The sequence below is a fragment of the Bison bison genome, unplaced genomic scaffold (assembly GCF_000754665.1).
Source record: "Bison bison bison isolate TAMUID 2011002044 unplaced genomic scaffold, Bison_UMD1.0 scf7180017864079, whole genome shotgun sequence".
NCBI classification, from domain to species: Eukaryota; Metazoa; Chordata; class Mammalia; order Artiodactyla; family Bovidae; genus Bison; species Bison bison.
In genome coordinates, this window is record NW_011494651.1 from 1,145,108 (window position 1) to 1,160,799 (window position 15,692).

At 37.4% G+C, this 15,692-nt stretch overlaps 1 protein-coding gene across 1 annotated transcript in view; it reads right to left on the reverse strand.

The window, feature by feature from the left end:
* The window catches only part of SMC1B (structural maintenance of chromosomes 1B), an 82,314-nt gene that overhangs the window by 46,615 nt on the left and 20,007 nt on the right, over nucleotides 1–15,692 (reverse strand). Inside the window, exons 8-11 of the mRNA XM_010837626.1 lie at nucleotides 14,082–14,164; nucleotides 13,301–13,508; nucleotides 10,316–10,501; nucleotides 8,861–9,040 (exon numbers count right to left, since the gene is read on the reverse strand). Coding sequence (XP_010835928.1) covers nucleotides 8,861–9,040; nucleotides 10,316–10,501; nucleotides 13,301–13,508; nucleotides 14,082–14,164 — 657 coding nt within the window. The remainder of the gene's footprint in view (nucleotides 1–8,860; nucleotides 9,041–10,315; nucleotides 10,502–13,300; nucleotides 13,509–14,081; nucleotides 14,165–15,692) is intronic.

Below are 15,692 nucleotides of genomic sequence, written 5' to 3' on the forward strand. Positions count from 1 at the left end.
ATCTCCTTCAGAATGGACTGGTTGGATCTCCTTGCAGTCCGAGGGACTCTCAAGAGTCTTCACCAACACCACAGTTCAAAAGCATCAATTCTTCAGCGCTCAGCCTTCTTCACAGTCCAACTCTCACATACATACATGACCACTGGAAAAACCATAGCCTTGACTAGACGGACCTTTGTTGGCAAAGTAATGTCTCTGCTTTTCAATATGCTGTCTAGGTTGGTCATAACTTTCCGTCCAAGGAGTAAGCGCCTTTAATTTCATGGCTGCACTCACCATCTGCAGTGATTTTGGAGCCCCCAAAAATAAAGTCTGACACTGTTTCCACTGTTTCCCCATCTATTTCCCATGAAGTGATGATGGGACCGGATGCCATGATCTTCATTTTCTGAATGTTGAGCTTTAAGCCAACTTTTTCACTCTCCTCTTTCACTTTCATCAAGAGGCTTTTTAGTTCCTCTTCACTTTCTGTCATTCAGATCAGATCAGATCAGTCGCTCAGTCGTGTCCGACTCTTTGCGACCCCATGAATCGCAGCATGCCAGACCTCCCTGTCCATCATCAACTCCTAGAGTTCACCCAGACTCACGTCATCGAGTCAGTGATGCCATCCAGCCATCTCATCCTCTGTTGTCCCTTTCTCCTCTTGCCCCCAATCCCTCCCAGCATCAGAGTCTTTTCCAATGAGTCAACTCTTCACACGACGTGGCCAAAGTACTGGAGTTTCAGCTTTAGCATCATTCCTTCCAAAGAAATCCCAGGGCTGATCTCCTTCAGAATGGACTGGTTGGATCTCCTTGCAGTCCGAGGGACTCTCAAGAGTCTTCTCCAACACCACAGTTCAAAAGCATCAATTCTTCAGCGCTCAGCCTTCTTCACAGTCCAACTCTCACATCCATACATGACCACAGGAAAAACCATAGCCTTGAGTAGACTAACCTTTGTTGGCAAAGTAACGTCTCTGCTTTTGAAAATGCTATCTAGGTTGGTCATAACTTTCCTTCTGCATATCTGAGGTTATTGGTATTTCTCCCGGCAATCTTGATTCTAGCTTGTGCTTCTTCCAGCCCAGTGTTTCTCATGATGTACTCTGCACAGAAGTCAAATAAGCAGGGTGACAATATACAACCTTGACATACTCCTTTTCCTATTTGGAACCAGTCTGTTGTTCCATGTCCAGTTCTAACTGTTGCTTCTTGACCTGCATATAGGTTTCTTGAGAGGCAGGTCAGGTGGTCTGATATTCCCATCTCTTTCAGAATTTTCCACAGTTTATTGTTATCCACACAATCAAAGGCGTTGGCATAGTCAATAAAGCAGAAATAGATGTTTTTCTGGAACTCTCTTGCTTTCTCGATGATCCAGTGGATGTTGGCAACTTGATCTCTGGTTCCTCTGCCTTTTCTAAAACCAGCTTGAACATATGGAAGTTCACGGTTCACATATTGCTGAAGCCTGGCTTGGAGAATTTTGAGCATTACTTTGCTAGCGTGTGAGATGAATGCAATTGTGCGGTAGTTTGGGCATTCTTTGGCATTGCCTTTCTTTAGGATTGAAATGAAAACTGACCTTTTCCACCCCAGCTACAAATAAGAGATAACAAATTAAACTAGATGAAAAAAGAAAGTATAAATAATTTAGACTATGAGAAGTCAATTAATTCAATCAAGAAGAAAAATAAAAATTATTAAATATATTGGGATAGATAATCACCCATTTGGGGGGAAAAGCTAATATCTACATCTAATAATACATATTAAAATTAATTCTAGATTAAAATTAAAATATAGAAGTGATATCATTAAAAAATGTAGTAAATACATACTTGATCTCATGGTAAAGACCCAATTATGCATATATCAATACCTACAAAGGCTAAGAGTAATATAGCTGACTATCAAATATCTGGCACATATACCACAACACTCACTAGATCTTTCAAGAGTATGGTTGCCAGACTTAGCAAAGAGGAATACAGGATGCCCAGTTAAATCTGAACTTCCGATAAACAACAAATAACTTTTAAATTTATGTCCAAATATTTGATCTGGCAACTCTATAGAACATGTTAGGGATGGTTTTCACATTCCATTATTTTGGGGGGGGTGGTCCACCACATGGCATGTGGGATCTCATTTCCCCACCAGGGGTTGAACCCATGTCCCCTGCACTGGAAGTGCGGAGTCTTAACCACTGGACCACCAGGGAAGTCCCAATTTTCCTTTTTGAGCTCTATTTTCCAAACTGAACATTTATTAACTCGTTTTTTGAATGTGTAAAAGTCAAATGTGACACACACACAAAAATTTGTGGGCTGGCTTGGCAAGAAGAGAGAGAAGTGTATCAAGAACTTTGAACTAAGAATCTGTCATAACACATATGCTATTCTATGCCAGCTCTCTCTTTCCAGGCATCACACTTGGCCAAGTCAACTTCCCCTCTTAGAGCAGAGGGTACTCACAATTTTCTGAGATTCTTTGTATTACTTTGTTGGCTGCTGCTGTCATTACTGTAACTATTTATCACACTATGCTTGACATAGTGCGTATATGCTATTCAATTCTATGTTTGCGCCCCATGAGGAAATATGATTTCCATCTTATAGACTGGGGCTTACAGATATTAAGAAGCTTGCCTAAAGCCATCTGTTATTGCTGTTTAGTTGCTAAGTCATGTCCAATTCTTTGCCACCCCATGGACTGCAGAACACCAGGCTTTTCTGTCCTTCACTGTGCTTTTCTGTCCTTCACTAGGAGTTTGCACAAATTCATGTCCAAAGAGTCAGTGATGCTATCTAACCATCTCATCCTCTGCTGCCGTCTTCTTCTGCCTTCAATCTTTCCCAGGATCAGGGTCTTCTCCAATGAGTCAACTCTTCACGTCATGTAGCCCAAGTACTGGAGCTTCAACTTCAGCATCAGTCTTTCCAATGAATATTCAGGGTCCATTTCCTTTAGGATTGACTGGTTTGATCTCCTTGCTGTCCAAGGGACTCTCAAAAGTCTTCTAGAGCACAATTAGAAAGCATCAATTCTTCGGTGCTCAGTCTTCTTTATGGTCCAACTCTTCACATCCATGCCTTGGTAGCTCAGCTGGTAAAGAATCCATCTACAATGCAGGAGACCCAAGTTCGATTCCTGGGTCAGGAAGATCCCCCAGAGAAGGCATAGGCTACCCACTCCAGTATTCTTGAGCGTACCTGGTGGCTCAGCTGGTATAGAATCTGCCTGCAGTGTGGGAGACCTGGGTTTGATCCCTGCATTGGGAAGTTTCCCTGGAGAAGGGAAAGGCTATCCACTCCAGTATTCTGGCCTAGAGAATTCCATGGACTATTCCATGGGGTTGCAAAGAGTTGGATACGACTGAGAAACTTTCACTTTCACTCAAATCCAGACTATATGGACCTTTGTCAGCCAAGTGAAGTCTCTGCTTTTTAACATGCTGTCTAGGTTTGTCATAGCTTTCCTTCCAAGGAGCAAGCGTCTTTTAATTCACAACTGCAGTCACTGTCCACAGTGATTTTGAAGCTCAGGAAAATAGAATCTGTCACTGCTTCTACTTTTTCCCTTCTATTTGCCATGAAGTGATGGGACTGATGCCATGATCTCCATTTTTTGAATGCTGAGTTTTAAACCAGCTTTTTCACTCTCTTTCACTTTCATCAAGAGGCTCTTCAGTTCCTCTTCACTTTCTGCTATCAGAGTGGTATCATCTGCAAATCTGAGGTTGATATTTCTTCTGGCAATCTTGATTCCAGCTTATGATGCATCCAGCCTGGCATCTCACATGATGTACTCTGCACAAAGCTAAATAAACAGAGTGACAATATACAACCTTGACATACTCCTTTCCCACAACTGAACCAGTCAATTGTTCCACGTAAGGTTTTAACTGTTGCTTCTTGACATGCATACAGGTTTTTCAGGAGACAGGTAAGGAGGTCTGGTGTTCCCATCTCTTTAAGACAGGGACTAAAATCCCTAAATCAAAAGTTGATCAAACATCTATGTCCATGTTCTTAATAATCACCATGTTATAGACCTCCTTTAATTCTAAAAATGAAATAGGCAGCAATTCATAGAATTATAGGGCTTTTAAAAATAGTTTCTATGTTTATTAAAATAATTTATTCCTTTAAAAAGTAAATTTAGTATCAAATAACCTGTTTCATTTGATTGACAGTCAAAGCTATTCTGGAAGGACTACAATTTCTATTTCTAGCCTAAAAATTACAGTTTACAATCGTTGCTCAGTGCAGTCCTCCTATGCATATTTGGGGGCTTGCATTCCCCAAAAAATACCTTGGGGATATCATATAAAATAAGCAGTTGGGGGAATTTTTAAATATTAGTAGCATTAAATAAAAGTTCTAGAGAGCCTGGCTTAGGAAAAGGAGGATTTCTTTGGCATTAAAAATTCATTCTGAGGTATATCCGATCATTCCACTGAACAAATTCAACTGTTTCAAGAAATTCTGTTTCAGTGTTATAAACTATTGAAGCAGATCCTCTGTAACTTTTGTGGTATACAGGTTATACATATTTTTAAGCTGTCTTTCACAGGTATGGAAAATAATATACTTTAACATTTCCCTTTTATTTTTGAATGGGTAAGATATTCACATAGTTCAAACTCCAAAAGATACAGGGCACAGAGTAAAAAATTTCCCTGGTATTGCTAGCCCCTATGACCCAGTTACCCTCCCCAGAGATGATCAATGCTGTCAATTTCTTATGTATTCTTCCAGAAATATTTTTGCATAAACAAATACACATCTCCTTTCCTCATGTTTTACACAAATAGTAACATAATAAACACTAGTCTACTTACTACTTTTTTAAAAACTGACTATATCTTGGAGTAGTCATGTATAGATTTAAGAGTTGGACTATAAAGAAAACTGATCACTGAAGAATTGATGCTTTTTAACTGTGGTGTTGGAGAACACTCTTTAGAGTCTCTTAGACAGCAAAGAGATTGCACCAGTCCATCCTAAAGGAAATCAGTCCTGAATATTCATTGAAAGGACTGATGATGAAGCTCTAATACTTTGGCCACCTGATGCGAAGAACTGACTCATCTGAAAAGACCCTGATGCTGGGAAAGATTGAAGGCAGGAGGAGAAGGGGACAACAGAGGATGAGATGGTTGGATGGCACCACCGACTCAATGGACATGAGTTTGAGTAAACTCCAGGAGGTGGTGATGGACAGGGAGGCCTGGCGTGCCGCAGTCCATGAGGTCGCAAAGAGTCAGACACAACTGAGCAACTGAACTGAAATCTTGGAGATTATCTGACAGTTGTACATAAAGAGCTTCATTCCCTCTATTTAAGGTTATATAGTGTCCCATTTTATAAATGCATTATAACTTTACTGAACAGTCTTGGGCAAATTGTTTCCAAATTTCTTGCTACACACAATGGTTCAATAACTAAATCTTGTATATATATATCATTTCATACACATATGATTTTATGTGTATGTAAAGTTCTGAAGAAGTACAACTGCTAGACTTGCCCTTCAAAGAGTTGGCACAAATTTACATGCCCAGAGCAGTGAACCCAAGGGTCTCTTTCCCCATAAAGTGTTATTAAACTTTTTGATGTTGATCAATTTGATAAGTGAAAACAGTATTTTGGTATAGTTTTAATGGGAATTTTCCATATTTTAAGTGAGGGTGAGTTTTCATATTTAACAGCAATTATATTTCCTTTTATGAACCTAAGTTTGCTCCTCTCCCTTGTCTATTTTTCAACTTTATTTCTGTTCTTTACCTGATTGATTTGTAGCAAATTTTCTTTTTTATGAGTAGAAAATATTTTCTCTGGTTTGCCATGTCTTTTGATTTTGCTTATAATGGTCTTTTCTATGCAGAAATGTTTATGTAAATTTATGCATAGCCATTAATAATGGCTAAAAACCACAGAAGCCTGGCAGGCTATAGTCCATGGGGTCACAAAGAGTTGGATATGACTGAGTGACTAACTTTTTCACCCATTTTTTTTAGCCTTGGGGTTGGCTTTTTAAATTTTTGGTCATATTGGAAAGGCCTTACTATCTCTGAGATTAAGAAAAAATTTCCCATAGTTTCTCTTGATACCTTTACAGTTTTATTTTTTAACATTTACATTTCTAATCCATGAATATACTGATATAAGGTATGAAGTGTAGATTCAACTATATTTTATTCTAGATGATACCCAGTTTTTTCAACCTACTGTACCCTGCATTTTTATTCTCTCTAATTTAATATATTTAATTTTTGGAAAAACGATGTTTTCACAGATTACCAGGTAGTTAATAACATTTTTCTGGGTCTGTTTTTTTGCTACATCATATTAGAAGGGTAAAACATAAATGAAAGTGAAAGTCGCTCAGTTGTGTCTGACTCTTTGCGACCCCATGGACTGTATTCTCTAGGCCAGAATCCTGGAGTGGGTAGCCTTTCCCTTCTCCAGGGGATTTTCCCGACTCAGGATTGAACCCAGGTCTCCCGCACTGCAGGTGGATTTTTTACCAGCTGAGCCACAAGGGAAGTCCAAGAATACTGGAGTGGGTAGCCTATCCCTTCTCCAGTGGATCTTCCCAACCCAGGAATCAAACTGGGGTCTCCTGCATTGCAGGCAGATTCTTTACCAACTGAGCTATTAGGGAAGCCCAAAGCATAAACAGATATTTCTACATATGATTTAGAGAAATAACCATCCAGTCTATGGGAAAAGGAAGCAAAATAATTGTTGTTTCTTTGCTTAAGGGAAATGGATGAAATAATCACATGTACTGAAAGAGACTCTAGATTTTAAAATTTTGTTACATAAATTTTTAAACTATTTTAAGACTGAGTTATAAATATCTTAATGACTAAACTACAGCTAGCAAAATCACTGTAATTTACATTATTATATAGTTTACATATACTATATGTAGTTTATAAACTTACAAAAATATAATTTTGTGATGTAACTTGCAATGTTTGAACAAAGAAAATTTTAAACCACATTATCAAGACAATGGAAAGACATCAAGTCCATGGAAAACCAAAAGCACAAATTAAAAACCTCAGATGATTTCTGTGAAAATATGACATCTATCCAAACGTCTTTTGCATCCTAAAACATAGAAAATATTCTTCAAGTGGAATAATAATAATGGGAAGAAGAGTCCCTGGAACATACTTCAAAATAAAAATATGATATATAACGCTGATTAAAATTTTGAAGTAACAAAAAGAACAAAATATAGCCTAAAGGGGTAAGGCATATTACTATGAACAAGATATAAACCATCAATATATGGTGAACGAAGGAAAAGTTAAACACAGTCTTATCTTCATGTGACTTCTTTAAATTCATCACACAAATCTTCAAAAATCAATTTTACAAATATACAAAAATCAACTTCAGCATAGTTAATGAGGTAGCAAATAAGGAAGATATCTTAGTAGCTCACTTATTACACCTGCTTAAATTTAATATGGAGAAATCAATGACAGAGATCACATTAAGATTATTATAGCTACAACTACTAAAGTGTATGAGAAGTTAATCACATAAGACAAGTCAATACATTTAATACAGGAAATTCCTCTCTTTTATAAGTATAGCCTGCTATGTGTTAATTTGCAATTCTGGACATTTCACATCAAATGTGTAAACTGACTAGTAAATACAAATTGACTATCACTTTTTTGAGAGCTATTTCCTGGTCACTATAAAAGCATTTTGCATGTTATTACTTATTTAATCCTATAACTATGAAATAAGTACTATTATTTCTGCCACTTTAGATGAACAAACTAAAAGGTTTAGAAACTTGCCTAAATTTACATAATTAATTACTAAATAGTATTACTGGTCTTTTTTTTTTGCAAGTAGCTCAGTCATGTCCGACGCTTTGCAACCCCTTGGACTATACAGTCCATGGAATTCTCTAGGCCAGAATACTGGAGTGGGTAGCCTTTTCCTTCTCCAGGGGATCTTTCTGACCCAGGAATCTTCCCAGCCCAGGGATCAAACCCAGGTCTCCTGCACTGCAGGTCAATTCTTCACCAGCTGAGCCAAAAAGGAAGCCTAAGAATACTGGAGTGAGTAACCTATCCCTTCTCCAGTGGATCTTCCTGACCCAGGAATTGACTGGGGTCTCCTGCATTGCAGGCAGATTCTTTACCAACTGTCAGGGTATCTTCACCAGCTATCAGGTTCTTTACCAGCTATCAGGAAACTGGTCTTACTCCATAGTTAATGCCCTTAGGTACTATGTTATCACAAAGTAGTTTTTTAAAAAAGACTATATCAGATAATTAGAATAATTTTACACTGTTTAATTAAATACAAATTCTATTTCAATTGAGAGGAAATAATATTTTTAAAACCTAAATTATTTGAGAGACTAATATTTAGTAACCTCATTTCAATTGTGCTATTTCTATATAACTTCAAATGTGTTAAAACCTTGAATGTATAAAAGGACAGTTAGTATCTTCATTAAACTATAGAATAACTGAGAATGTAAACTAAGCACCTAAATTCTTTCCTGGTATTCAGAAATGTATGTATTATATATGTAAATACAGGGAAAATCTGAGATCCATTGTATATATAGTTAAAAAATTAACAGCTCTAGGATATCACTACAATAAATCTAACTTCCAAAATATGATTTCTGATTTGGGGAAATATTAGAGAAATTAATTTTTGAATACTTAACAAAAACTACTGCAGCCATGAACATCTTAGGTTCTGTTAGTCTTCCTCACATAGGAAAACATATGAAAGCATATATAAATATTTGTATACGTAACATGTTAGTCTTACAAATACTGCTTTAAATTATCCAAAACTGCAATTTAAATCTCTTACTTTCCGTCTTTCAGGTCCAGCGAAGGCAATATGCCTTGCTTCTTCCAGAGTCTCACAGACAAGGCCATTTCCACACACAAACTGAATTACTTTCTTCAGCTGAGGAAACTGAGTCTTTATGACATCAATCATCATTTTACAGCCTTTAATCTCCCTTAATCTTTCATTGATTGGTTTGATCTAAAAGGTTTAAAAAATACTTGATATATTAGGTATATTAAAATATAAACCAAATACTCAGTACATTCTTTTTCAAAGAACATATATAAACATGACAGTAAGTGGTTAGTAGTATGCACTTACACACAATAAAAGTTAGATGAGAATCTGATGAACAATACCCCTGGCTTCATTTAATATTTTTTAAAAATACATTTCATCAAATGCCAGAAGATATAATTTCCAGATTAAATTTTATCACTAACTAGTTGGGATTAAGCAATGACTGAGAAACCCTTCCTGCTCTCAAAATCATAAAATCTAGTGGGAGGAAATACCTATTTATATACTTTCTAAAGAGTGGCACAGTAATATGGAACTCAGAAAACCATTTTAGGCTTAAATATCAGGAAAGCTTGTAGATCCCCTTTGACATGACTTAAGTTGGTTTGATAAAGAGATCAAAAGATATTTGCAATGTGTTACTGAAAACCAGAAAGTATAATTTCATTTTCATAAACAAAAACCCTATAACCAAAATATGTGTGCAGATATAAATATTATGTAAATTTTAGATACTCTTAAGACCTTTCAATACATACCTCAAAGCTCAAAATTTAGCTTGCTCCACCAATAGCTGACACATATTTACTGGACCACACACTTACAACTGAAACTTTGGGTTAGCATTTCACTGACAGAACATACGTTTCATCCTTCTCCAACATACCATGCTATAGGAGAAAATAAATTGCTGGCTAGTGGTGCACTGCTAGAGCAATGTGCTCAAAATCATTACGGTAAATTATGGCAAAACTAGATTAGGAAGAAATGATATGAAGGCAAGAAAGACAGCTACCTCTGCTGCTAAGTCGCTTCAGTCGTGTCTGACTCTGTGCGACCCCATAGATGGCAGCCCACCAGGCTCTGCAGTCCCTGGGATTCTCCAGGCAAGAACACTGGAGTGGGCTGCCATTTCCTTTTCCAGAGCGTGAAAGTGAAAAGTGAAAGTGAAGTCGCTCAGTCGTGTCCAACTCTTCATGACCCCATCAACTGCAGCCTACCAGGCTCCTCTGCCCATGGGAGTTTCCAGGCAAGAGTACTGGAGTCGGTTGCCATCACCTTCTCCAGATATTATTCTTTGCCTGTCAATATATTAACACCAGCCATTTGAATGACTAACTGGCATCCAATCAATGACTTTGTAAATTACTACCACAGTCTCAGGCAATAAAGACATACTTTAAAAGACAGAATTTTATCACCATTAAATACTAAGGATTACAAATTTCTTACATCAAGGTAATCTAGTGCAAGGAACGTCTCAGGTTCAGCTCTTTCCTCCTTCAGAAATCGAATACAATCTTTTGCTACCTTTTCAGAGGCTACAACAATGGCAACCATGTACCGACCAAAAAGTTTAGTAACAGCCAGCTGGTATTTCTTATGAATAGGATGACACAGGTCAAGTAGTCTTCCAAACTTAGCAGGTTTCAAAAAGGAGAGAAAAACAAACACATTAGTGAGAAACGTATAATTCATTTTTTAATGCAACAAAGTAGCACAGATCAAAACTAGTTTTACAAAATTATAAACATCATAATTTAACAGTCTCAAATGGAAAATGGAAATAAATTTCTGGTGGCTCAGACAGTAAAGAATCCGCCTGCAATGTGGGAGACCTCGTTTCGATCCCTGGATTGGGAAGATTCCCTAGAGGAGGGCATGGCAACCCACTCCAGTGTTCTTGCCTGGAGAATCCCAGGGACGGGGGAGCCTGGTGGGCTGCCATCTAAGGGGTCACACAGAGTCGGACACAACTGAAGCGACTCAGCAGCAGCAGCAGTCATACCAAGGTACTAAAATATTTTACAAACCTAGTAACGAAACAGCATTCATTCATGACGTTACTTATTAAATAACAATCTGTGAGGCATCTACTGCATGCAGGTGCTGAGCCAGACACTGGGTAAACATGCCTGAACAAAACAGATCCTCTCTAACCTCACAGAGTTTTCAGGTTAGTAGGGGAAGAAAATAAATAATCAATAATTATATGCATGTACAAAGTAAGAGTTAAAAGAGACACTGTGACTAAGCACAGAGTGCTCTGAGAATATGTAACAGGGACCAGGTTGACCTGAGAAGCCAGAGATGGCTTCCCACAGAGAACTGTTTTTCAGGATCTGAGGACGGGTCAAGAATCAGACTGAAGTTCAAAAAGTCTAGAAAACATCAGAATGCCAGCCGTCCTGTATCAATGCTCCCTAGACGTCTTTCAGATTCAATTTTACGTCTTTAGACTCTTCATTCGCTAGATTCTACTTCAGAAAAACCAATTTCTTTATGATAGGTCATCATTGTCTTTAATATTTATTATCTTGTTTTTTCTTCTCAATTCAGTTATGATTAAATAAAATCTGACTTCTAGGTCAGTAGTTTGCTTTTCAGCTATGTAACCATTTCTTGCTATTTGCAATTTATTAGTTCAGTAATGTTTGTTCCTGATTTGTTTTCTTAGCACTACAGTTTTTTATTTTATTCTGGTATCTGAACTTGATTTTGTGAATTCAAGCTCTTATTAAATTGTCTACAGGACAAAAAGCTTATGGGGGATTTTGTTCTGTAACTTTCTTCCACAAGGCTCTTTGACTTCTAAATGCCTTTTATTCTTTTTTTTCTTTTAATATATGTACCTATGCTGCCATACAGCTTCTCTTCACCTTTCCTATATTTAATGTGGGCAGCTCTGTGTAAACCTTTTACTTTCTGTAATGGATAACTTTTTTTGATTCTCACCTAAAACTGAGATGGTTATCTCCTCTGAGCAACAAATGATGGACCAAGTATTTTCTGTTCTATATTCTAAAGATTTTCTGATTGCCCATCACCCAAGGACTTGAACTGGAGTGGGTTACCGTACCCTCCTCCAGGGGATCTTCCTGACCCAGGAATTGAATCAGGGTCTCCTGCATTGCAGGAAGATTCTTTATCAGCTGAGCTACCAGGGATGCCCAAGGGCTTGAAAAGCAAAGGTAAATGAGAGCTGTGCTAAAGCTATGCACATATTTTACTTGAATAACTGAGTTTTATTCTTTCTTCAATTAATATCCCATACTAAGGTTTTTCTTCTTGGGGGAAAGAGAACAGATCCCATTTGGGGGGAGAGGGCTTTGAACTGGCTTCTCAATTTAATGAAGAGCTCTAGAGCCTTCACTTCCATCTAAGAGAAGCAGGAAGTCCATATTCTCTGATTCTATTTGAGTGCTAGTTTTCTACTCAGAAGGAAACAACAAAGTTTCCTTCTTGCTAGATTAGGGATATTAAGTGAGAATTCTCAGGAATTAATCAATTTATCAGTTTGCCTTGTGCAGAATTAAGAATCAGCAATGCTATATTTTAATCTTTAAAAAGAAATCCTGGACTATTACTATTTTCTGAAGGTTAGTAGAGCATGATGTATGAGCCCCTTTCCTCTTTTGGTTGTTGAACTAGTTTTTCACTAGTTTTTGTGATTTTCCTTGGTATTGGGGGAAGAATTCTGTGACCCACCCTTATTCTTCTATCATTATCTAGTAACTAACACTTAAAGAGTCAGAAAGGCAAAAAAGATGCTATAAACTAAATGAAGATGGGTGATCAGAGAAATAGGAAAACCAACAGAGTGTGGTATCAAGGAGGGTTTCAAAAAGTGCAAGTGGTTAACAGTGTCAGATGCTGGAAAAAAAGGCTGTCGTGAAACAAGGAGCACACAGTGTACACTGGTGTTAGTGACAAGAGTGAGACGACAGACCCCAATACCAAAAGAAATAATTCTCTGAAGTGGATACCTCACATAACAAGTTAGATATTGCTGCATTGGGGCCAATGAAATAAGCTAGTAATACTGGATGGACAGTCAGATTTAGAGAATAAAAATTCACTGTTCAAAAGTATGCCAACAATGTCCACTGAAGAAAGTACTTAAAAAAAAAACTGAAATCATGAAGAAAATGAGGTTTAAGGCTATGTGTCTACAGGGCAACAGACTATTTCATATACACATATCCTTTGGGGATATCTGGACTCTCTGGGTAATGTGTTCATATCAATGTTTCTCCCCAATAATTACTTACCTATAGACATTACTGGGGATTATACACATTTTACCCCAGTTACTATTATGCCTTAAGTATAAATAATAAAACACAAAATTTATAGGTTTCTGAAATAATAATACTTCCTAATAATTTCAAATTTTTAATCACAAATAAGAAAGCTTAGCCTTTTTATTTCAATTACCACTGAATCTGGGTAAAGTCTCTTAAGGTGTTCTAGAATCTCTGCTCTCTTTTGCTGACGTTTTCCTTCATGGGTATCAATTCCAGCATTCTGCAATTCACTTCTAATAAGATTCAACTCTTCATTAACTTCAGACATTCTTGATTTTGTTTTTTCTATTTCATTCACTAAGTTTTCCTCTTGCTCTTTTTTTTCTTTCAAGCAATTCCTATATGACAATAACAATAATACATTATACAGCAAAAAGAAAAACCAAAATTTAGGAATTGCAATACACTCTAGCCTGGCATCGCAGGGGAATGGGATAGTGCTCTATCTATTTCAAATGGTGAAAAATACAATATAATAAACCTAACACCAAACATGAGCAAAAGATACTTAAATAATTCTTGAGTCAAAAGATACATATTTCTGGATTCTGAGAAAAAAGAATAGCTCACTCACTATAACCATAGCAATCATCATGAGTTTAACAGTAAGTAAATATCAATTAAAAAGAAATTCTTAGTGATAGAATACTTAGGTGCTGATAGTTTTCATGACATATTTTTGTTATAAAATATCAATACCAAAGGAGAGTTTTAAGTTTCACCACTGTTAAACATTTATATTTTCAAAATCTCAACCTTAAGTGGTTAATTATAATTTTTAATTATCTACCATGAAATAAAAAAACAATGGGAGAGTGAGAACATTATGATACAGGGGAAGCATTCACCACAAATATACAAGACCCCAGAGATACAGGAAAGCTGCAAGCAATTTTTTTTACTATACCTACGTGCATGTTTTTGTATACTCCTCCAACTTCTCTATTCGCTTTTTATGATCTTCTATTTGTTCCTTTATTTGTTTTATATTTTCCTATAATAGGAAATGAAATCTGAAATCAATTATAGCAACTCCAAACAAACAGTTTTTCACTAGATGCCTAGAACTTGTAATAGCATGTGTCTGTGCATGCTGTCACTTCAGTCATGTCCAATTCTTTTGTGACCCTATGGACCTTAGCCAACCAGGGTCCTCTGTGCATAGGATTCTCTAGGCAGGAATACTGAAGTGGGCTGCCATGCCCTCTTCCAGGGGATCTTTCCGACCCAGAGATCAAACCCGCATTCTCCTGCAGCTCCTGCCCTGCAGGCAGATTATTTATTGCTGAGCCACTGGGGAAGCCTTTAATTGCATATGTTGTTCTAAATTTGAAATAAACATATATTGCTCTAAATTTGAAATATATAGATAACCATATGAAAATTCTCAGGAGAGCAAATTTTTATTTTGAAAAGGCAGTATGGTAAAGAGTTTTGAGGTTTCAGGAATCAAGGTTCAAATCCTCACTCCATCATTTACTAGGTATCTATCTTCAGCAAGTTTACTCTGGTAACTTCAAACCCCAAGGGGATTATTTTCAAATATTTATATACAGTCCTCTCTCTCTTTCAAACTAACTCATTCAGTAAATATTTATTCACAGCCTACCATGTGCTAGAAACTACAGATACTATAATGAACAAGACAGAGTCTCTGCTCTCAAGGACTAAGGTCTGGTGGGAGAAACAGACAAGTAATTCCACTAGAGCGGCTCAATACTGTAACTATATAGGAATCTAAAAGGCAACTACAGGCTTGTGGAAGGAGGACTTCACAAGTATTGCTCCATTCACTTTATCACTAAGTCCAAGGACTGTGGTAGTCTCTAATTTGTTTATCTTTAGCATTTTCCCTGTCTAATTCATCCCGTGCATTACAGCAACATTAATCTGTTTTCAGTTCAGTTGCTCAGTTGTGTCTGACTCTTTGCGACCCCATGAACCGCAGCACGCCAGGCCTCCCTGTCTATCACCAACTCCCGGAGTTCACCCAAACCCATGTCCGTTGAGTCGGTGATGCCATCCAACCATCTCATCCTCTGTCGTCCCCTTCTCCTCCTGCCCTCAATCTTTCCCAGTTTCAGGGTCTTTTCAAATGAGTCAGCTTTTCAAATGAGTGACCACTTCGCATCAGGTGGCCAAAGTATTGGGAGTTTCAGCTTTATCATCAGTCCTTCCAATGAACACCCAGGACTGATTTCCTTTAGGATGGACTGGTTGGATCTCCTTGCAGTCCAAGGGACTCTCAAAAGTCTTCTCCAACACCACACTTCGAAAACATCAATTCTTTGGTGCTCAGCTTTCGTTATACTCCAACTCTCACATCCATACATGACCACTGGAAAAACCATAGCCTTGACTAGATGGACTTTTGTTGACAAAGTAATGTCTTTGCTTTTGAATATGCTGTCTAGGTTGGTCATAACTTTTCTTCCAAGGAGTAAGCATCTTTTAATTTCATGGCTGCAGTCACCATCTGCAGTGATTTTGGAGCCCAGAAAAATAAAGTCAGCCACTGTTTC